The 19215-nt window shown below is 41.9% G+C and overlaps 2 protein-coding genes across 2 annotated transcripts; one reads left to right on the top strand and one right to left on the bottom strand.

Annotated features, from left to right (window-relative positions):
* Positions 1–22: 22 nt before the first annotated feature.
* LOC146664081 (proton channel OTOP3-like) lies at positions 23–4583 on the bottom strand. The gene is made up of 7 exons (XM_085417089.1): positions 4104–4583; positions 3887–4023; positions 2198–2256; positions 1958–2106; positions 1133–1803; positions 635–793; positions 23–546 (listed from the first exon to the last, which is right to left on the bottom strand). The coding sequence occupies exons 1-7, from the start codon at positions 4483–4485 to the stop codon at positions 376–378; spliced, it is 1728 nt and encodes a 575-aa protein (XP_085273215.1). The 5' UTR covers positions 4486–4583; the 3' UTR covers positions 23–375.
* Positions 4584–8281: 3698 nt separating this feature from the next.
* Positions 8282–18095, top strand: LOC146664082 (pre-mRNA splicing regulator USH1G-like). Its single transcript, XM_085417095.1, has 3 exons — positions 8282–8498; positions 15489–15936; positions 16528–18095. The coding sequence occupies exons 1-3, from the start codon at positions 8335–8337 to the stop codon at positions 17341–17343; spliced, it is 1428 nt and encodes a 475-aa protein (XP_085273221.1). The 5' UTR covers positions 8282–8334; the 3' UTR covers positions 17344–18095.
* Positions 18096–19215: the final 1120 nt, after the last annotated feature.

Consider the following 19215-nt stretch of genomic DNA (forward strand, 5'->3'; position numbering starts at 1 on the left):
TCCAATTAAAGGAAAAATGTTAATATCTGGCAGTTTTGTAGGACATTTATTTATTTTGCCAAAAACGTGAGTGCTTGTTGCTCCGATGTGTGACGACAGGAAGGTAAAAGTCTTTAAAATAATCTCATCAGAGACCCCGGGGTCCTGAATCTGCTGCTCTACCAATATATCTGCCTAAAACTTTAAAAATGCTTTTTTTAAAAACGTGCATATATCAGGACGCACAGGCCAGAAGACTGCGAGGTGCTGTCATCTCCATATTTTAAACAACATGAAGTTCTATGATGAGGGGCGAGCTTGTTCTTGAGTTGGTTTGTGTATTCAGTAATCCGGTTTTTGGATCGTGTAGTCTAACAGGGATGGAGTCTGTGCGTGTCATGCAGAGATGAGCAGCTCCGTTAAAGCTGCCACCGAGTGCATCCTGTAGAAGACGCTGAGCGGCTGACCCAAATTCATCATAATAAACCAAGTGGTGAAGCCGAAGAACTCTTTTCCCAGGCCGTTCTCGAACTGCGGGTGGACTCCAAATGCAGGAATCAGCCACAGCTAAAGAAGAGGGAACATCTACGTGTTATTCAAATACTGAACATTTTAAAATATTCTTTCAAAACAGGTTCATAAAACACAGTAGTACCATGATATTTGAGAGAATGAGGAAAGCGCAGATCTCTTGTCTCACTCTTTTGGCCCAGGGTTTTGTTGCCCCCTGCTCCTGGACTGTAGGGGGCGCTGATATTTTGGCCTCCAGTAGAGATATATCTGTCTTTTTGTTCTCTTGTGCTTTTTTCTTCATCTGTAAAAGAGTTTTAATATAAATATGAAAAATTTTAATGCCTTTCAACACATCAGTAAAATGTACAGGGGCTCTGAGGTGCACAAAAAGAACCATTTCAGAACATATTTAAGAAAAGAAAAAAACAAAACAAAAAAAAAACAAGAAAGCAGCAAAAATAATCCCAAAACATGACAGGAAACCAAAAAAACCCCACAATATACAATATATAAACTAAGATGACATTTGAGAAAACAATATTTCAGAAAAGGTTATTTAGGACAATGTAACAATATTAAAAATGAAACTTCAGTACTTCTGAGTTACACCTCAGAGCTACTATATGAAGAAAAAAAATACTTTGAAAATACTGCTCATCTGCTTCTTCTTCTTCTTGATGCTGAGGTGTGGGTGTCTGTGGAGGCCTTCAATGATGAAGATGTTCTGGAGGATGAGCTCCAGCAGACTCAAGAGGGAGTAGGACAGATCCAGTTCCCCCAGAGGGCCATCGGTGCCTATGCCCAAAGCTGCCACCACGGAGAAGTAGGACAGAGCGAGCTGGCCCAGGGCCGCCGCCATCAGGAGGACCACATCCAGCCTACGAGAGGGATTAGGCCCCACTTCGCGTGCCCTACTCTCTAACCTTTGGACTATTAGCCCGACCAGAGAGCAGAGAGACATGATGGGCATGACGACTAAATGATAGCCATAAAATATGAAGAAGGCGGTGAGGCGAAACTCCGGCTGGCTCACATAGACCTGATAGAGAACGAAGGCAGTCACTCCTGCAGCCAGAACCAGGCCCCCAAACACGAGGCCCAATGTGATCCCACCTGTGCACACAATATACAGGGTCTTCTTCTCTGTGACGTGGTGATCTGGACCCGTTATGCGGCCCACGTTCTTCCACATCACATAGATCAAGCAGCCTGCCATCAGGTAGTATTCTATGTTGAAGGGAAAAAAGATTTCAAAGCCCTTCCTGAAGGCGAGGCAGGCTGTGCTCGCGTTGCACTGACAGGTTGAATTCCCTGCAGGAAGGAAGAGAACTTTAAATACATTCCTTTTAGTTTTGCATCCATCTTGCAGCTACATTAGTAAGTCGTATGTCATAATTGAATAAAGTGAGCTCAACCATACAACCTTAGGATCCTGAGTGAATGTGGCCTTTCTTGCAGTAACTACCTGCTAAGTCTGAGCTGTCCCTATCAGGTGTGTCGTCATCAGCGAGGCCGTTTCGTTTTCCCAGCTCGATCTCCACGTGGATGTTGTCCTCTGTCACGGCGTTCAGCCACAGCAGTAGATCAGTGGAGAGGATCATCATCAGTCCAGACCTGCAAACCTAAAGTTAGAAATCTCTTTCTCAAAGTAGCAGGTGTATGAAAAAAAATGCATGATTTATATAGCGAATTTAGTAATGCGCACCTTGTGATTATCTTGTGTCTGTGAATGCAGTCTTTGGAGTGAGCCCACAGTAAATATGTCTACAAAAGGAACAAAAGTTTGGTTATTCAAAAAGGACACACCCGAAATGACGGCAAGCTTGTTTTCAAGTCAGGGAGGGTGGAGAGGAAAGGTGAAGGTATGTAACAGAAAATAGCCGACATATGATCTGAAATCTTAACGTGAAAGGGACAAAGATGAGCCCGAGGAAGAGCACCTGACTTAAAGTGAACAGCAAAGAACGAGAAAAGTTTAGTCAAAGCTGTCAAAGCTGCATCCTTCTACTAGAATACTCAGTGGACCCAAAAGCCTTTCCTTATAATAAGGATTATTTTGAACTCAAATTCATGCAAAGCTCTAGTAGAGTTCAAGAGTGAAAATATGGAGCTAGAATAAATCTGGTCACAGAAATAATTAGATGATGGTTATTAGCAATATCTGCTCACTCACTGGAACAGCTGCAGTCTCCTACAGCCTGTGACTGCACAGTAAATTACACATAAAGTACATAAATGATTACTCTAAAGTTAAACCTAAGGCAAAAGTGCCTTAAATCCACTTCTCCTTTATTCCCTGATAGAAAAGTCCATCTGCATGTAAGAGAAAATGAGCATAATGTTCACTTCATGTTGGACCTGAGATCAAGTTTTAATCATTCATTTCATCAGTTTCAGGTCTTAATATCTAATTGACAAGTATTTTGAGTGCAATTAATACAATATTAAAGTAATAAAAAATCCACAGCTGCAACATCAAAGATATACCCACATCAATAAATTCATAAATTTAGCCCAATAACTGCCCATCGTGTACATGAAGTGTCATTTCACGAGTACAGTCACTTTCGATATACAACCCGTGAACGGCTACGCTACTTAAAAGGGATTTTAATGCTTACTTGAGTAAAAAGTCCGAGTACTTTTTTCCACTTTGCAGAAGAACTGTGCATCACAAGATTATGTTTCACTTTTTATGAGCTCCACTTTTCACCGCCTATCGTGAGCTTGAAAACTGTGGTTTGCGCACCATTTCTTCCCACTTCTTAACAATCTGACTAAATATTCAGACTTCCTGTGACCCCTGGATGTGCTGGGCACCTCCCCGGCATTGATTCACCTGTCGAAACTCCAAGGTCACGTGTCGTGGGCGTTTTGACCCACGCGTCGGAGCGGTGTTTCGAAACACCTGCGCTTCTAAACGTGAATATCCCATCCCTGTCCATCGCCAAGGACACGGATTTAAGCACCAACAGAAACACCTTCCTTAATGTTGGCTTTACTTTTTCTGGAGAAAACTTGCTTTTCAAATGCTGTCCAGTCGTCCAATATTTGGAATATAATGACTAATCTCACCATTTTCTTGATTTGGAGTCAACAGGTAAAATTGGCTGAAGCGCAGGTGAAATAATCCCTAGAATGCCTGCTGACCTGTGCTGCCTTGGCCACAGAAATGAGAAAGTCTTAGAAATTTGATCCGTTTACTCAGTTTCTCTTCATCAAATTACTTGAACGTCTTTGAATCAGATAATGAAATAAAATATTCATTTTCATGAGATGACTGATTGGTCTAAGTGTAGAAAAGATAAGCACTTTTTTCTGTTTAGCTCCAGCACTTAGCTTCCTGCACTCTCAGTAACAACTTGCACCAGTTCAGCCTGCCTTCGGATTTTACCTGCAGAGTGAGAAAAGGAGCCTCCATGAACGGTGAAATCAGCGTTGCAGCAGGCTTGCACTCCCTCGTACTCATCAAATAACCGACCGTGAAGACAAACAGCAGCAGGCTGAAGGCAGCAAAGAGCAGGAGAGCCACTGTGACATGAAAGCGCTGTTAGAAAATCCAAGCACACCCTGTGAGCAGTCTGCTTTAAAGATCGAACACGGGAACTTACGGATGACAGGGACCCCCCCGGCGTGGTGGTCTCTGTGCGGGCTTATATCCGGATGTCTCCTGGCCCACAGCAGGTACCAGAACATCCAGATCAGGCTGATCCCCATGAGCACCAGCAGGAACACCTCAGGCTCCTGGTGGCTCAGACCCTCAGGGTTGAAGTTTTCGCCGATCACCAGAGCGGTTCCCAGCAGAACCACATTGAGACCCACCAAACCAGAGATTAGGCGTCTCCCACTGGGAACCCACAGCAGCACCGGGTCCAGCTCCTGTTCATGAGTCTGATGATGGTCTGAGCTCTGGAGAGGTTCACTAGTGGGATTTTCAGGTGTCCCACAGACAGTATCCAGCTCCAAGTCTCCAGCATCACGATCCGTGCTCATGCTTCTTCCTCTTGTCTTCAAAAGACACTTGTTTCCTTTCCTTTCAGCTGAAGTTCAGCGTGGAGACATGCGTCTGACAGGGCGCGACAGTCCTCTAATGCGCCTTCCCACGGCTCCCACACGGCTGTAGGTGTGGTCATGATTTTAACACACCTACACAGGAAATGCATCATATTTACTTTGCAAACTGGTCCTTTATTCACCTGCTGAGCAATTCGGACAAAGTTTACTTAATAGAAAAATTAATGAATTATTAATTTAAAAAAACTAACAATCTAATCTAAAGGCTTGTAAGTGGTGTTTGTCAGTACACAGCATTACAGAACTGAAATGTATGAACCTGCCCTCTGCCAACAAGTAGAGTTTACAAACAAGCCGCAACAGGACCTGACTTAAGTGTGTGACGCCATTCTTATCGCTTCGCCGCTTCGAGCTGCTGTAATGGTTGAGTGGGAACGATAACCCGATCAGCTGATTATTTTTATTTTCACTGTTTAATGACACAAAGCTGTCTGCTTGCTGTGCATGGAGGGCCAAAGCATGTGCATTATTAAATACATTTTTTAATTCTTCATTTAGACATTAGCCTACAAATGTATTAACTCATTACTAAATATTTCAAATCACAAACGGATTTCACAAAAAATAATTAAACTCTCCACAAAAACCTAATTCCATAAAGCATTAAAAGAAACAGAACTTCAAGATCTTAAAAAAAAACCAATTTAAAAAAGAGAAATAAGTAAATGGATTTAAAAATCAAAGATTTATTTGTGACATAAAAATGGTGAGTCCACTCCTCATCTGCAAATCCATTTCCTCACTGCGTGTCCTTTTCCTGTTAGCTCATGCATTAGATCATATTAACCCTCTGACAATGCAAAGAGCAGAGATGACACAAGTGTAACATTTCCAGCCTCTTCAAAATCAGATATCTTGATGAATATAAAAAATTTACACTTTCGAAGCAGGAAGTGCACACCAGTCATCAAAAGTTTGGTAACACGAGTGCTGTAAAGATTTGCAGGGTCAACCAGCACACAGGAAGAAAGTTTGCATTCTTTGTAAAATGCTGGATCATGTATGATTTGTCTGAGACCATGTGTCATCATATGGGGATATTACAATATGGCAGCTTTGCACTATGCTGTAAAATAAACCCATTGTCCTCGTATGAGACCACGTCTTTGTGCTCAAAGATGATCCTGAGCTCTTATACTTACAAGGTCCAACTAATCTCAAGTAGCAGAAATTAAAAATACAAACAGCAAACGCGGTTTAGCTGTTAGGAGGATCTGTAACCAGTCAAAGCGGTGATTTTCACATATATTGCAAGAATCTTAACTTTCCCACAGCTTTAGGCAGCATTTCAGCATCTAACAGCTCTTTTTAAAATCTTAAATAGCTGATTTAATTCTACTGGAGTCAATGTTTATCATTGGTAGAAACATTTGATCACTCTTCTTTGATGAGTGATCTCTCCCATTGACAAAATGTCCAGAGGAACTGAACTTTTGGGCATATTGTTACCTGGAAATTAATTATTTCAATAAGACATTTTTTGATTTTCTTTTTATTTCTCTCACATTATTTTCAGCCTTAGCAAGCAGAAAAACAAACACTGTAAACTATCTACCAATCATCACAGAAATTATTATTCAGACAGGCATTATTCTTGGGAGTTTGAGAACATAAGCTGAAAAGAAATGCCAGTTAAGCTTGACAGCGGTGTTCTTTGATGTCTGCTGAATATAACTAAAGTTTAGTAGTCACATTCACCTGCTCTGTACATTAAAATTCAGTATGACTAGTGATCGGTCGATCTGCACATGTATGATCTAATGCAAAATGGAAAAAAAGAAAAAAAAAAAAGAAAAGAAAACAATCATTCATTTATGTAAAAACCTTTACTCCTCTGAAATATAACTCATGAAATAAGTTATCATTTTTGAATGATTTTTAATTGTGCGTTAAAGCAGAAAGACATTAGGAGGTAAAGCAGAGGACGCAGAGTCGAACATGACTGAGGCGGTCTCTCCTGCATGAAGTCCAGGTTGCAGGTTTTCCAGTGTGGGTGCCAGATGCCAAAAAGCTAACACCAAGTGCTGTCAAAGCCATAACATCCTCCATGAACATGATATGGAACAGATGCAGGTGTGTCCTTATCACCCAGAGGAGTCCAAGTTGTCAAGAACAAGCAAACCTACAAACACAAATCAATTGAAAATGTAAACATCAGCCAAAATATCAGCAGGGATTTACTAACTTTATGACCTCTGTGAAAATTATTTCCACATCATTTATTGTATTGATCTCAACATTCAGGGCCTTTATTGGGACAGTCCCTACAGAGCATACAGAGAAAATTAATAGACTGAATCAATTTCAGCCTTGGTTTTCAATACAAATATATTTTATTAATAACTACGTTTGCCCATGTGTATTTTTGACTGCATATAGGTACTGTAGGTGCAGTTAGTCATTGCAATATACTGAATATTCAATGCGAATATTTGACATACTGTGTCAGAGAGGCTGGGATTAGGTGAACGTGGCTCTTGATGATCATCTATGTCCAGTTTAGAATGAATGTGTGCACTCGTCTAATTAAAACAAATGAACTTAATTCAGCAGCGTGTCATCTCTACTCTTTGCCTTGGCAGATGTTTTAGTTCTATTAACTTTAACTACCAGAAAGCTGTGTGGTAACATCTGGGCAGACAGCATTTTAATCACGAGTTTAAAGGCTGTAGGTTGCCGCCATTGCTCTATATATGTGTATAAATGTAACAGGGCTCAGCGCTTGCTCTGAACGGTGTCAAGCTTTATTTGTGAAGAGCATATTAGCTTACTAAAAACGTACCTATCTAGAACTGCTGGGACGTAATATTTTCATTAGCTAAGGTGATGCTAGTGTTAGCCATGTTAGCATGTTACCTTCTTCAACACTCGGAGCTTCGGCTCTCCATTTCTCTGCAGTCCCGTCATATACTTCTTATCTCCATGTTGTTCAGAGTGTAAAAGCCGAGACTGAATGCCCTTTATATATGTTTAGCAATACAAAGTTATCGGTACAAAAAAAGGACCTTAACAAAACCCAGGTAGTCAGCCTGAGTCTCTGTAACCAATCAGAGAGCTCCTTCCATCACACACCGTGGCTAATTTGCGTTAGTTTTTCTCGAAGGACCATAGTCAAGGAAGTGCTAAATGGAGAAGCTAATCCCAAAACCGAGGGGAGGGATGGCCATTTTGAGTTTGAAAGTAATTTTCTAAATTTAAATTTTAAATTGGTTTTTTAAATTAGCTTTTATTGAGAGCTTATGTTTTTTTGTAAAATCCATTTGAATTATTTATTAATGTATCAATAATTATTTTTGAAATACTGATATATAGTTATTGTTGTTATTTCACATTAAAGAAATAATACATTACTTTTATGATCTCTAAATAAATAAAAGAATAAAAAATATTTAATATGGAGAAATATTTTAAGAATGGGGGATGATGAATGAGCTGAAAGGGCAAAAAAAAAAATGTATTCAAAATTCGATCAAAAATAAATAAATTGCTGATAATTGCCCCAAAGCCACGTCTCTGGGGCAACTATTTTCTCGCAGATTTCAGTTTTAAGTAATTCTGTGCTCGTAATGAGCAATGAGGAAAGGCGGTGTGTAGGATCGTCTGGGCCACGCCCCCCGCTTGACAACCAGCACGCCTGGTGTTCGTCTCCCAGCAACCAGTCAGTCCGCCGCTACGTCCCGCTGCAGGCCGTCCGGACTCCCGGAGTGACAGTTACCTCCACATCCAGGCTTCCATGGAACCGGACTGGGACTGAGCCGAGGTGTCGCCATGAACGACCGGTATCACCGGGCGGCCCGGGACGGCTTCCTGGACGTGCTAAAGGAGGCCACACGGAAGGATCTGAACGCCCCGGACGAGGATGGGATGACACCGACCTTATGGGCCGCTTACCACGGCAACCTGGAGGCGCTCCGGCTCATCGTGAGCAGAGGGTGAGTTCAGAACCACAAGCACCAAAATAGAGAAAAGTACTCAAAAAGTTGTCTAAAAATAATAGATATGTGAAAGATAGATAGATAGATAGATAGATAGATAGATAGATAGATAGATAGATAGATAGATAGATAGATAGAATGTATTTTGGAAATATGGAGGTCATACATTTAAGATTTTTAATTGTGATTCACAGTATTAAAATTATTAAATAATACAAAAAAACCCGACACAATTAAAATATTAAAAACCACTTAAAATAATGGATGGGTGGATGGATATATATCTACTTCATATGATTTTTATACTTCAATAAAATTCAAAATATTATAGGATATTGTATGTTTTTCTTTCTTGTATTTTAATTACCTCATGGCAATGAGTTGATGCTGAAGCACAGCAGCTAATCATTCATCTGTCTATCTTAAATGAACAATTTTCCATCCTCATTCTGGTCATTATGTAACTTACCCATGGGCTTCAATTTGATTCAACTCTTTTTTATTTATTTAGCGCCAAATCAAAACAAGGTGAAAACTATAGAATTATTTGACCCCCTACGAGCAAGCTCTTTGGCGACAGTGGGAAGGGAAAACTCCCTTTTAACAGGAAGAAACCGGCAGAAGCAGGCTCAGGGAGGGGCGACCGTTTGGGAGTGAGGGTAGGAAAACAGGAAAAAAAACACACTGCGGAAGACAGTTAGATATTAATAATAGTTAATGATTACCTAATGGCGTCAGCAGTAAATCTTACTGCTTCAAGTCTGTTAGCCTGTAAAACACCACAGTCTAGTGGCTGAAAGTAAGAAATTACTATAAATTACTGTAAGAACAATATGAACAGTTGAAGGAGACATAGTCCCAAATCTGAGGTAGTGAATATTTAAAAATGGGTTGCTCATTTGACAAGATAACAAACCTTACCTGATCACTTCTTGGTCTCCAGGTGTGGATTCCAGCCAGATTTCTACCTTTATTAAAGACAGTGACTGTGGATTCAATATATACACAAGAGTGCTGCAACCGTCCACAAAACTCCAGTGTAATCTAAAGTTATTTCTGTATTATACTGGACAAAATGGAATTCGTTTCTGTACAGTTTACAAAAATATCTAACCGCGTAGAACGTTCTTTAGTTTGTGTTTAACTGAGAAAATAAAACTGCTCCAACCCCCATCACTAATCTAATCAGCACTTCAAGAGATGGAGGCTGTACATATAAACAGCCTAATTGCATACAAAGGTCACTTGTGTGTGCTGGCTATATATTAAATCTGACAGATGAAGCTTGGGCTGATCTGTGACACAACAGAGCCTTAAATCTGATTGAGCCATTATACACAAGCCATTTTTACACAGCTCAGTTACTGAAACTGACCGGAAGCTTGGAGAAAACGGAGACAATCACAAACAGGTTTTAGGAGTAAGGCTATATTCAGGGCAGATAAGTTACAGATAGAGTAAGGTAGACTATCCGAGAGCACCGTGCGGAGGCTTTAGGGCCCAAACAAAGCAGCGTGTTTGCTTCCTGCTCTCTAAGAAGGAGCATATTAACAGCAGGGCGAGGTGCACTGTGTCATGCAGCTGGCGGAAGCTTTATAAAGCGTGCAGTGAAGTGCAGGGTACTGCAAAGGTCAGAGTGATGGATCGAGTGCATGCGAAGCAGAGACAAGAAAGCTGAGCAGCAGAGCGGGCATTACAACAAGAACGACACTGAAGACAACAAGAGGGCAGTTTAAGAAGCAGGAACAGGAACAGTCATAAATCTACACTCATCAACCCCACTGACACTGAGCTTACAAAAGAACTGTACCTAAAAGTGGGCAAAATCATTATTTAAAGAACAAATATGGCTCCGATTACAGATGCAGACCTGACTGCACTGCCCTGACTGGCCCAGTTTGTGCTATTCAAGCTAAAACAGCATTTAAGCCTAGATGTGAGTTTTTGCATCATTTCATCATTTCAGATTTAAATGTTCCAAACAAACACATTTTAATAACATGAGTAAACACAACATGTAGTTTTTAAATAATGATTTTATTTATTAAGGGGAAAAAAGTTATCCAAACCTATGTTGGGCTGTGTGAAAAAGTAATTGTCCCTCTTCTTAAATCATGAGTTGACTGTGATTAACTACTTTTTTTGAAAGCTGAGTTCAGTTTCATTGCTATGCCCAGGCTTAAAGGGTTACAAAGCCATTTCTTTGGACATAGCCAAAGCTTTCACAATGTGAGCCCTTATTCACAAATGGACAAAATCTGAGTGGTGAACCTTCCCAGGAGTAGTTGTTTTACCACAATTACTCCAAGAACACATCGACGACTCATCCAGGAGGTCAAAAAAGAACCCAGAACAACATCTGAACAACTGCAGGCTCCACTCACCTCAGTTAAGGTCAGACTTCATAAGAAAGAGAGTGGGCACAAGTGGCCTCCATGGGAGAGTTCCAAGGAGAAAACCACTGCTTCAAAGAAAGAACCCAAAAGCCAATAAAAAAAATACCCTCAAGACTTTTGGGGATCTAAATCTGATCCAAAACATACCAGCACAGGCAGCTCTGAATGTCTAAAAAAATGAAGGTTTTGGAGCGACCTGGTCAAAGTCCAGACTTAAATCTGATTGAGAGGCTTTGGTATAACCTCAAACGGACCGTTCATGCAGGAAATCCATCAAATGTGACTTAATTAAAACAATCCTGAAAAGAAGAGTGGGCCATGAAAGACAATGAGAAAGACTCATTACCAGTATATTGCACTTCTTGCTGTCAAGGGTGGAACAAGCAGTTATTAGAATTGGGGAGCAATTACTTTTTCACATTAGGCCAGGTAGGTTTAAATAGCTTTTCAGGAATGCAAAAAATGAAGAAATCAGGGAGGGAACAAGGACTCTCTTCCTGATTGTAAAATGCAACACATTTCTATAAAGAAACAAAAAACATGTAGATGGTTATAACATAAATCACATACAGGACTTTCACTCACGAAGCCTGGGCTCATGGGGGCCCCTTTGAGAGTTCTAGGTTCATTTATGTTTATTGGCCAGGAATACCTGAGATAGGAACATTTTTAATTCCATGTATTTCTTTATATGTAAAGACTGAGACTAGTCTTTGGAGACCAAGAGACTCTTCAGTAAATCAGACATTAGAATCAAAGAACTGAAAAGAATATCTTCTGTAGAAAGTCCAGATTTATGTTTGGTTATATTGTCTTTTGGCTTTTATTAATTTTTTTACTTTATTTTGTTGCCATTGCCATTTTACACAAATAAAGAGAAATTTGTTCACTTTATATTTACACTTGATAAATGATAATGATACTGTATTTTTTAACTTGGATCTCTCTCTGCTTTAGCACTACTTTAGTGCACTTTAGTGCTACTACTTTAGCACTTTTAGCACTACGTATTCAGTACTATGTCAAAGCCCCTTTGGAATGCGCTTCTGGTTCTTGGGCCACTGCAGGTTTGCACACGGATTTGGGCGCTTTCTTCTTTTATTCCTTACCGATCAGTCAAAGCTTAGAATGGATGAGAAGCATCTGTGAAGTGCCACGTTCAGGTCTCTCCACAGAGGTTTGTGGGATTGAAGTGTGGATATTTAGAGACTTGTCCTGGAACTGCTCCAGTGTTGTCTCATCTGTTTGCTTTGGGCTGTTGTGCAGCTGTAAGGTGAACCATCCTCTCAGTCTTAGGTCTCTGCACCCTGACATAGAGCTTTCTTCCAATGACCATCACTTCACTGGCCTTCTCTCAGTTCTTGCCAGTTTCCTGTCTCTGTTTTTGCGGATGCTGCCACTGGCTTACCTTACTGTCAGGATGGTGTTAGCAGATGAAGTGTAGAGCCTGTTGTTCAGCAGACACAGACACTGAATAGTTCAGCACAAAATGCTTTTCCTCATCCTCTCAGAGTCCTTTAAATCCTTTAAGACAAACACTAAGCAGGTTGTGATGATTTTCAGACATTGCATATGAAGAATTTAAATCAGTCGTTTAAGTAATGGTGGAAGTCAACTTGCCATTGTTGAAAAGGGCTTTTTAGAGCCGTTCTTTTTGGGCAAATGTAAATATAGTTTTGTGTTCTGGTGACCTGTAAAATGAAAATACATTTATAGACAATAAGTGCAAAAGTAAGTGCCTATGTTGCTTTAAATGAGTGCACAAGGAAGACCATCGGAGGGGCAACTGCACCACCCTCCTGGGAAGAGCTGAGGAGAACCCCAGATGTGGGGTCACCCAGCAGCCACGGTGCAGAAGCCAGCAGCCAGCCACGCCAGAACGGACCAAGCCCTTGGCCCAGAGGCCCAAGGTGCGAGGTCCCCCACCCCCGGAAGGGGCCCGGCCGAGGCACAAGCGCCAGGTCCTGCCAAGAAGCCACCGGGAATGAGACGGTACATATCTAAGGGCCCAGCCCCGGACACCGAAAACCACCAACGCACCGCCAGTTGAGGGCCTCAGTCACCGGCAGGGAGTGTGGTGAGGGGAGACAGAGATGTTCCCAGAGAGGTGGAGTTTAAGACCTGACCTGAAAAATAGACACAGACAACCAGACACACACAGACACAAACATGCATTCTCACCCTCATGCACACATATACAAATACAGGGCACTCGCCCAACGTGGAGACAAACACAGATGGACAAACACACTCTATACCCCGGGTCCAGGTTCCCTGGACCCTGTTACCCTTTTCCCTGAGGTGGAGACAAGCAGACCACCCCCCAGTCCTGCAGCAGCAGGGAGGCCCTGCATCCCAGACTGACCAGACGGCCAACTTGCCCTCCCAGCTCCCCGCTCCTATGGCGACTAGAGAAGGGGTGAAGACCCCTTACCTCCCTCTGCCCGCTCATATATGGTGTTGCTGCATGTTGTTCTCAAGTGCTTTTAAAACACAGGAAGGGCATGATGCTTTCTGCCAGAGAGCAGCTGGTGTCAGCACGCCCCAAATCCTGAACAAAGAGTCTTCTGAATGTCCATAATGATTGTCATGAGTTGTCATTGTCTGTAAAATGGGACACTTATTGTTCAGTTCCCAGTATTACTGCTGCTGTGTGAGAGCACCAATGACAAATGACACCAAGAAGACAAAACATGTTATATTAACTGCCAAAATGTGAATGGGTTCTACGTTCTGAACTAGTGGTACCTGTTTGGAGATGAAACCTGACTCTTCTTTAAGGGATTTTCCCATATGGGTGGTTTTTCTATTATGCTTTTCTGATACTTGTGACTGCTTGCTTCAAAAGACAAGCCAAGGAATATAATCTCTCCAGCATTTGCAGGCTAAACCCCTGTCCCAGTAGGACATACCCAGAACTCCTCACCCAGGAAGCATCCCTGTCAGATTCCTCAAGTGGCTCATTTTGATGAAGAGGAGTATCAGCTGTACTCTAAGCTTCTCTCAAATGACTGACCCCGTCACCCTTTATCAGTCTCTGATATTGCTGTGGAGGAATTCTGGCCCACACCTTTCACCTGTGATAGATAATTATTAAGTGAAGATGGAGACAAAAGCCGGGAGAAGGAGAAGACGTGGAGCAGCAGCAGTCAACTTTCTCAACTATGAGCTAAAACCGGCACCCTGACCTGACCTGTGCTTGTTTTCAATGTTGCTTCAGTACATTGATGTATGCAGACACTCATTTATGCACAGCTCTTTTAAGGTCCTGCCACAGCATTCAGTGGGGTTAAGGTCTGGACTTTGCAGCATCTCCATTCGTTTCTTTTTTTAGTGATTCTGCTGTAACTTGCTGCTGTGCTTGGGTTGGTCTTGTTGCATGACCCGGTGTGGGTCAAGATTTAGCTGTTGGATAGATGGACTCACATTTGACTCTACAATACGTTGGTATAGATAGGAGCTAATGGCCGATTCAGGCACTGTGAGGTGCCCAGGTACAAACCAGCTCAAATCATCACCCCTCCACCATCGTGCTGACACTTGCTCATATGATGTGACTGGCTGGAGTCCACATGACTCTACCTTAGTATAGTTGTCTTTTCTGTCTAAACCTGATAAAAAACATGGTTTCAAAATGAAACTGTGCTGGTGTAACTTCAGCATTTGCTGGACTTCCTTAGACTTTGTAGCAAGGGAAAGTTTGTGTAGCAGAATTGTCTTTTCTTGTCCTTTCAGACCAAGTTAAAACATTCTCAGATAAAGTAGAAATGTGTGTTTTAAATCCTGACTTCGGGATGTGGAAACCAGTGAGGCAGTGACTGTGATGGTCCAGACATAGAGATTTCTCAGTTTTGTTATGTAATTGGTCTTTCTGGCAGGTAAATAAACACCCACATGGTTCGTCTCAGATATACGTGATTTCAAGTCCACACTCAGGGTGCAGCACCGCAGACGTGAACTGAAATCAGGGTTGGTGCCAATAAAGGTGGTGACCCTGCTGTGGTGCGTGGTAACACTGTCGCTGGGTGTCTGTGAAAAAAAGAGTCTGGGTGTGGGAGATGAATAATGCAGAGTCGCCTCTGTCATGTTTAACCTGCTGCGCTTCAATTATTGATCAGGACCCGGCCGTGTGGGAGGAGGGAAAACAGGAAGAGGAGGAGAGTTTACAGCAGATTAACACGAGTCACTGTTGCAGCAGCTGCAGGAGGTGGAGTTGTTGTTGTTGTTGCTCTACATTAGAGTTGTGCTTTTCAGATGCTTCACTAATATCTATATGACAGCTGTTTTCCAGCGAAATACTGGTACAGACTTAAATATGTGTCTTCCATATGCACAGTTACATTGGTGAATGCTCATAAAACCACCAGGTGTATGCGAGTAGTCAAACTCCTTTAAACACTTGGTTTCAGCCTATATTTTTTACGCATGGCTCTTTATGATGTCATAAAGAGGTGATATCCGTAATATGGTCATCTTTGGTGGAAATGGATGGAACCTGTTCTAGAGTGGGCACCAAATAAAGTTAGAAGCAGTCTAAGTGTGTAAACTTTGTGTATAAATTCAACATGGCGTCTCCTCTGTTGACTTCTAGAGGTGACCCGGACAAATGCGACATTTGGGGGAACACACCGCTCCACCTGGCAGCTGCCAACGGCCACCATAACTGCCTGTCCTTCCTGGTGGCTTTCGGTGCCAACGTGTGGTGTCTCGACAATGACTACCACACGCCGCTGGACATGGCTGCCACCAAGGGCCACATGGACTGCGTTCGCTACCTGGACTCCATCGCCGCCAAGCAGATTACCATCAACCCAAAGCTGGTCAGCAAGCTCAAGGATCGGGCGTTTCGCGCCGCGGAGCGCCGGATCAAAGAGTGCGCAAAGCTGCAGAAGAAACACCATGAACGCATGTCAAGGAAGTTCATGAAGGAGTCTGCGGCCTTAGACAACTTGGACGCTATTAGCTTTTCTAGCTACACCAGCAGCAGCACTCTGAGCCGCAAGTTCAACACTGTCACCTCCAACATGCCATACTCGCAGGTGGTTGGTTTTGTGTTCAAAAGCCCTGATTTAGTATTAACTTCTGCTTTACTGAGCAGGGAACATTTTAGCTAGTATTTAAAGCTCTACCTTAGATCAATAACTGTCCCTGGACTCAGTTGCAGTTGATGGTCAGCCTTTTAACCCCCAAAACCTTTTAGTCTTAGTCATTTGAAAACAATATACTTAGCTTCTCAAATGGCACTGTTAAGCTTTTTATTTTTAAAAGAAGATCTATTATCAGATCCATGTTTTCACTATTATACTCTACTAGAGTAATTTTGCGTGAATCCCAATTCAAAACAACCTTTATTTATCTTTTGCTGTGCTTTAATGCAACCCCTGTCAGAAGAAACAAAACTTTTAAAGCTAACTTTCCCCAATTGACTAGTCAATTGTAAAGACTGAGATTTCAGCGGGAAGGTGGGTGACCATAATTGACCACAGTGAGAACATACAGATACACGAGTAGTAAAAAACTTGAAAACGTTGCAAGACTTTGCCTCTGTTTGAGTTTGACATTTACAGTAATTATTTACATCATCTGAAAGACCCCTGGGTGATCCACAGTGTCTGATTTGTCCCTTTCAGGCCACCCTGCATTCGACAGCCAAGGGCAAGGCCAAGATACAGAAGAAGCTCGAGAAAAAGAAGCAGGTTGACGGTACGTTCAAGATCTACGAAGATGGCAGGAAAAGCGTGCGCTCGCTGTCTGGCCTGCAGCTAGGCAATGACGTGATGTTCCTCAAACAGGGCACCTACACCAACCCCAGAGAGCGGTCGCGGCTCAACATCCGTGATATGTTTCCCCGTGACATTGACGACGATGCTGACACCATCTCCCGAGCCATGAGTGACCCAGGCCTCCACGAGGCGGCTTATTCCGAGATCAGCGCAGACTCCGGGCGTGACTCGCTGTTCACTCGACCGGGGCTCGGGACCATGGTTTTCAGGAGGAACTATATGAGCGGAGGCATGTTTGGAATTGGGGTAGAGGAAAGCGTTGCAGGGAGTGAACCTGTGGGGAGAGCGCCTAACGTCCGACTGCGAGGAAAACTGCCTCGACACTTGCCCAGCTTCGATGAGGATAGTATTGGCAGCGCTTTGAGCCTGCAAGAAAGAAATCTGCAGGAGCTGCCCTGGGAGGAGACTGAGCTTGGGCTGGATGAGGACATGGAGCCAGAGAACAATCCTCTGGAGACTTTCCTGGCCTCTCAGAGTCTCAGTGAGTTCATGCCCATATTCAGGAGGGAGAAGATCGACTTGGAAGCTCTGTTGCTATGCTCTGATACAGACCTCACCAGTATCCACATCCCTCTAGGGCCCAGGAAAAAACTGTTGGATGCCTGTAAGAGACGTTTGGATACTCTGGATGAACCAGAGGCCATTGAAGATACTGAGCTGTGAAGCTCAGTATCGCCCATATGTCTGAAATCAGGACCACAGCTTTGTGAATTGAATGCAATTTGCTGCTCGAAATACAAAAAGCAAAAAGAAATATAGAAAATATTTAGTGCAGTATTAATAAAATGTCAGAGCTTTTAATGATAGCAGTTCTCTAAGTTGTGCATTATTTCTTTATATTTCACCCCAGATCAACCTGAGCAGAAAACAGCATTTTTATGCCTGAACAGCACCATCTAGTGGTGACTTATCATATCAATTTAAAATTTAAATCTATGGGCCTGTAAGAAATATTAGTTGGTGGCATTACACATTACAGTTATATGTAATTTTATTTTACCTAATTATTCATGTAATTGAATAAGAAGATGTATATGCAGTGATGCTGTACAGTCGGTGGAGTAATGACAATTTCACGGGAAAGCTGCGACACCTGTATGTACCTAAACCTCAACCCTAATATGTGTGTTTTTTTTATTGTACACTTTTCTTACATTTAAATGTTATTTTACCTCATGGCACATATGCAGTGGTGACTGAACAGTATATTTGTGATGTATGAATGTAGCCGCAGACGGAGTGACAAACAGTGTTGCAACAGTAAAACAATGAGGTGTCAGAGCGGTGCTAGATAACGCCGCTATCTCAGGTTACTGCAGCAGCTATTTGGTTACGCTGAAGGTCTGCTGCCGGCTGCACTCCACAGTACGACTGTGCATGAATGTACCTTTTTATGTTGGCAAAGAACTTTTTGTAATGATGCACTCACAAACGTTATTATCTTTTCGTAAAATAAAGGGGAAATTCTTATTGCGTTGTGCTTGAATTTATTCAGTGTTAATGAGTTTATTATCTCAGGAACTTTTACATTATGCAGCACATATAAAACTTCTGTTAAAACAGCTGATAGAGGAAGTCTATCAGCTGGTGTCGAACCATTTCATTTCTGGTCCTCCATCTCTGCTGAAGTTTGTCACTTTGTTTCTTTATGTTGTAGCCTCGTGTCTTTTTGCAACACTAACATTTTTAAGTAATATGACTTATCATTGTAGATGCATTGAGCTACTTTCTTGCTGTTCTTTATGCATTTTTGGTTGCTTTCTATCTTTTTGTAGCCACTTTGTCTGCACTGTATATCTCTTTGTAGTCCCTCTGTCTTTCTTCATTGTAAATTTGTGTCTTTGGTAGCTGTCCAGCACCTCTTTTTAGTCACTTCCTGTCTGTAACTTTAACTGCCTGTGTTGCTTTATAGTCTTTGTGTCATTTCTTGTGGTCCTTTTATCAATTTCTCTTTTGTCTATTGTGTCTTTTATGTCTGGTTGACATCTCTTCATAGTTTTTTCTTCTGTCTCACCGTAGCTGGTTTTGCCACTTTATGATTGTTTTTTTTTTGTCTCTTTGTGGTCACTTATGTGAAGGTTATTACATGAATCCTCCTGCTTGTAGCCACTTTGTCTGTCTACAGCTTTTGTCACTTTTAAGGTCCCTTTGTTGTTATTTTTCAGCATCTTGTGGCCATTTCTTGCACTCTGTAGTCATTCTGTCTCGATGTGGGGATTTTGTTGCTTTTTAGATTTTTGCGTATGGTTTTCTGTTTGGATGGGTGGTTTAGTCCATATGAAAATGACGCATCAATTTGTATCCGATTTATCTCTTTGTGATTGTTTTGTATACCATTCGTGTCATTTTGGTCTCTTGGGACTGTTTTGCGGTACTTTATTATTGTTTTCTATTAATTCAGTTGTTTTCTGTCTCTATAAAGGCCGTTTGACTGTTGTTTAACCTCTATAGCATCTGTTTGTAGTTGTTATGACTCTTTTTGAAGATATTTTATCTCCTTGTTTTAGTCTCTCAATGGATGTTGGCATCTCCATG

The sequence above is a fragment of the Rhamphochromis longiceps genome, linkage group LG8 (assembly GCF_057381845.1).
Source record: "Rhamphochromis longiceps isolate RC_006_pf linkage group LG8, R_longiceps_female_GT1.1, whole genome shotgun sequence".
Classification (NCBI taxonomy): Eukaryota; Metazoa; Chordata; class Actinopteri; order Cichliformes; family Cichlidae; genus Rhamphochromis; species Rhamphochromis longiceps.

Bases quoted from the DNA above. Each gene is read 5' to 3' on its own strand.
- LOC146664081 (XM_085417089.1), bottom strand. From the start codon at position 4,485: ATGAGCACGGATCGTGATGCTGGAGACTTGGAGCTGGATACTGTCTGT. The intron at 4,024-4,103 runs GTAAGTTCCCGT...TTCATGTCACAG, and splicing joins CGGGGGGGTCCCTGTCATCC to TGGCTCTCCTGCTCTTTGCT. The intron at 2,107-2,197 runs GTGCGCATTACT...TTAGGTTTGCAG, and splicing joins AGACACAAGATAATCACAAG to GTCTGGACTGATGATGATCC.
- LOC146664082 (XM_085417095.1), top strand. From the start codon at position 8,335: ATGAACGACCGGTATCACCGGGCGGCCCGGGACGGCTTCCTGGACGTG. The intron at 8,499-15,488 runs GTGAGTTCAGAA...GTTGACTTCTAG, and splicing joins CGGCTCATCGTGAGCAGAGG to AGGTGACCCGGACAAATGCG. The intron at 15,937-16,527 runs GTGGTTGGTTTT...TGTCCCTTTCAG, and splicing joins CCAACATGCCATACTCGCAG to GCCACCCTGCATTCGACAGC.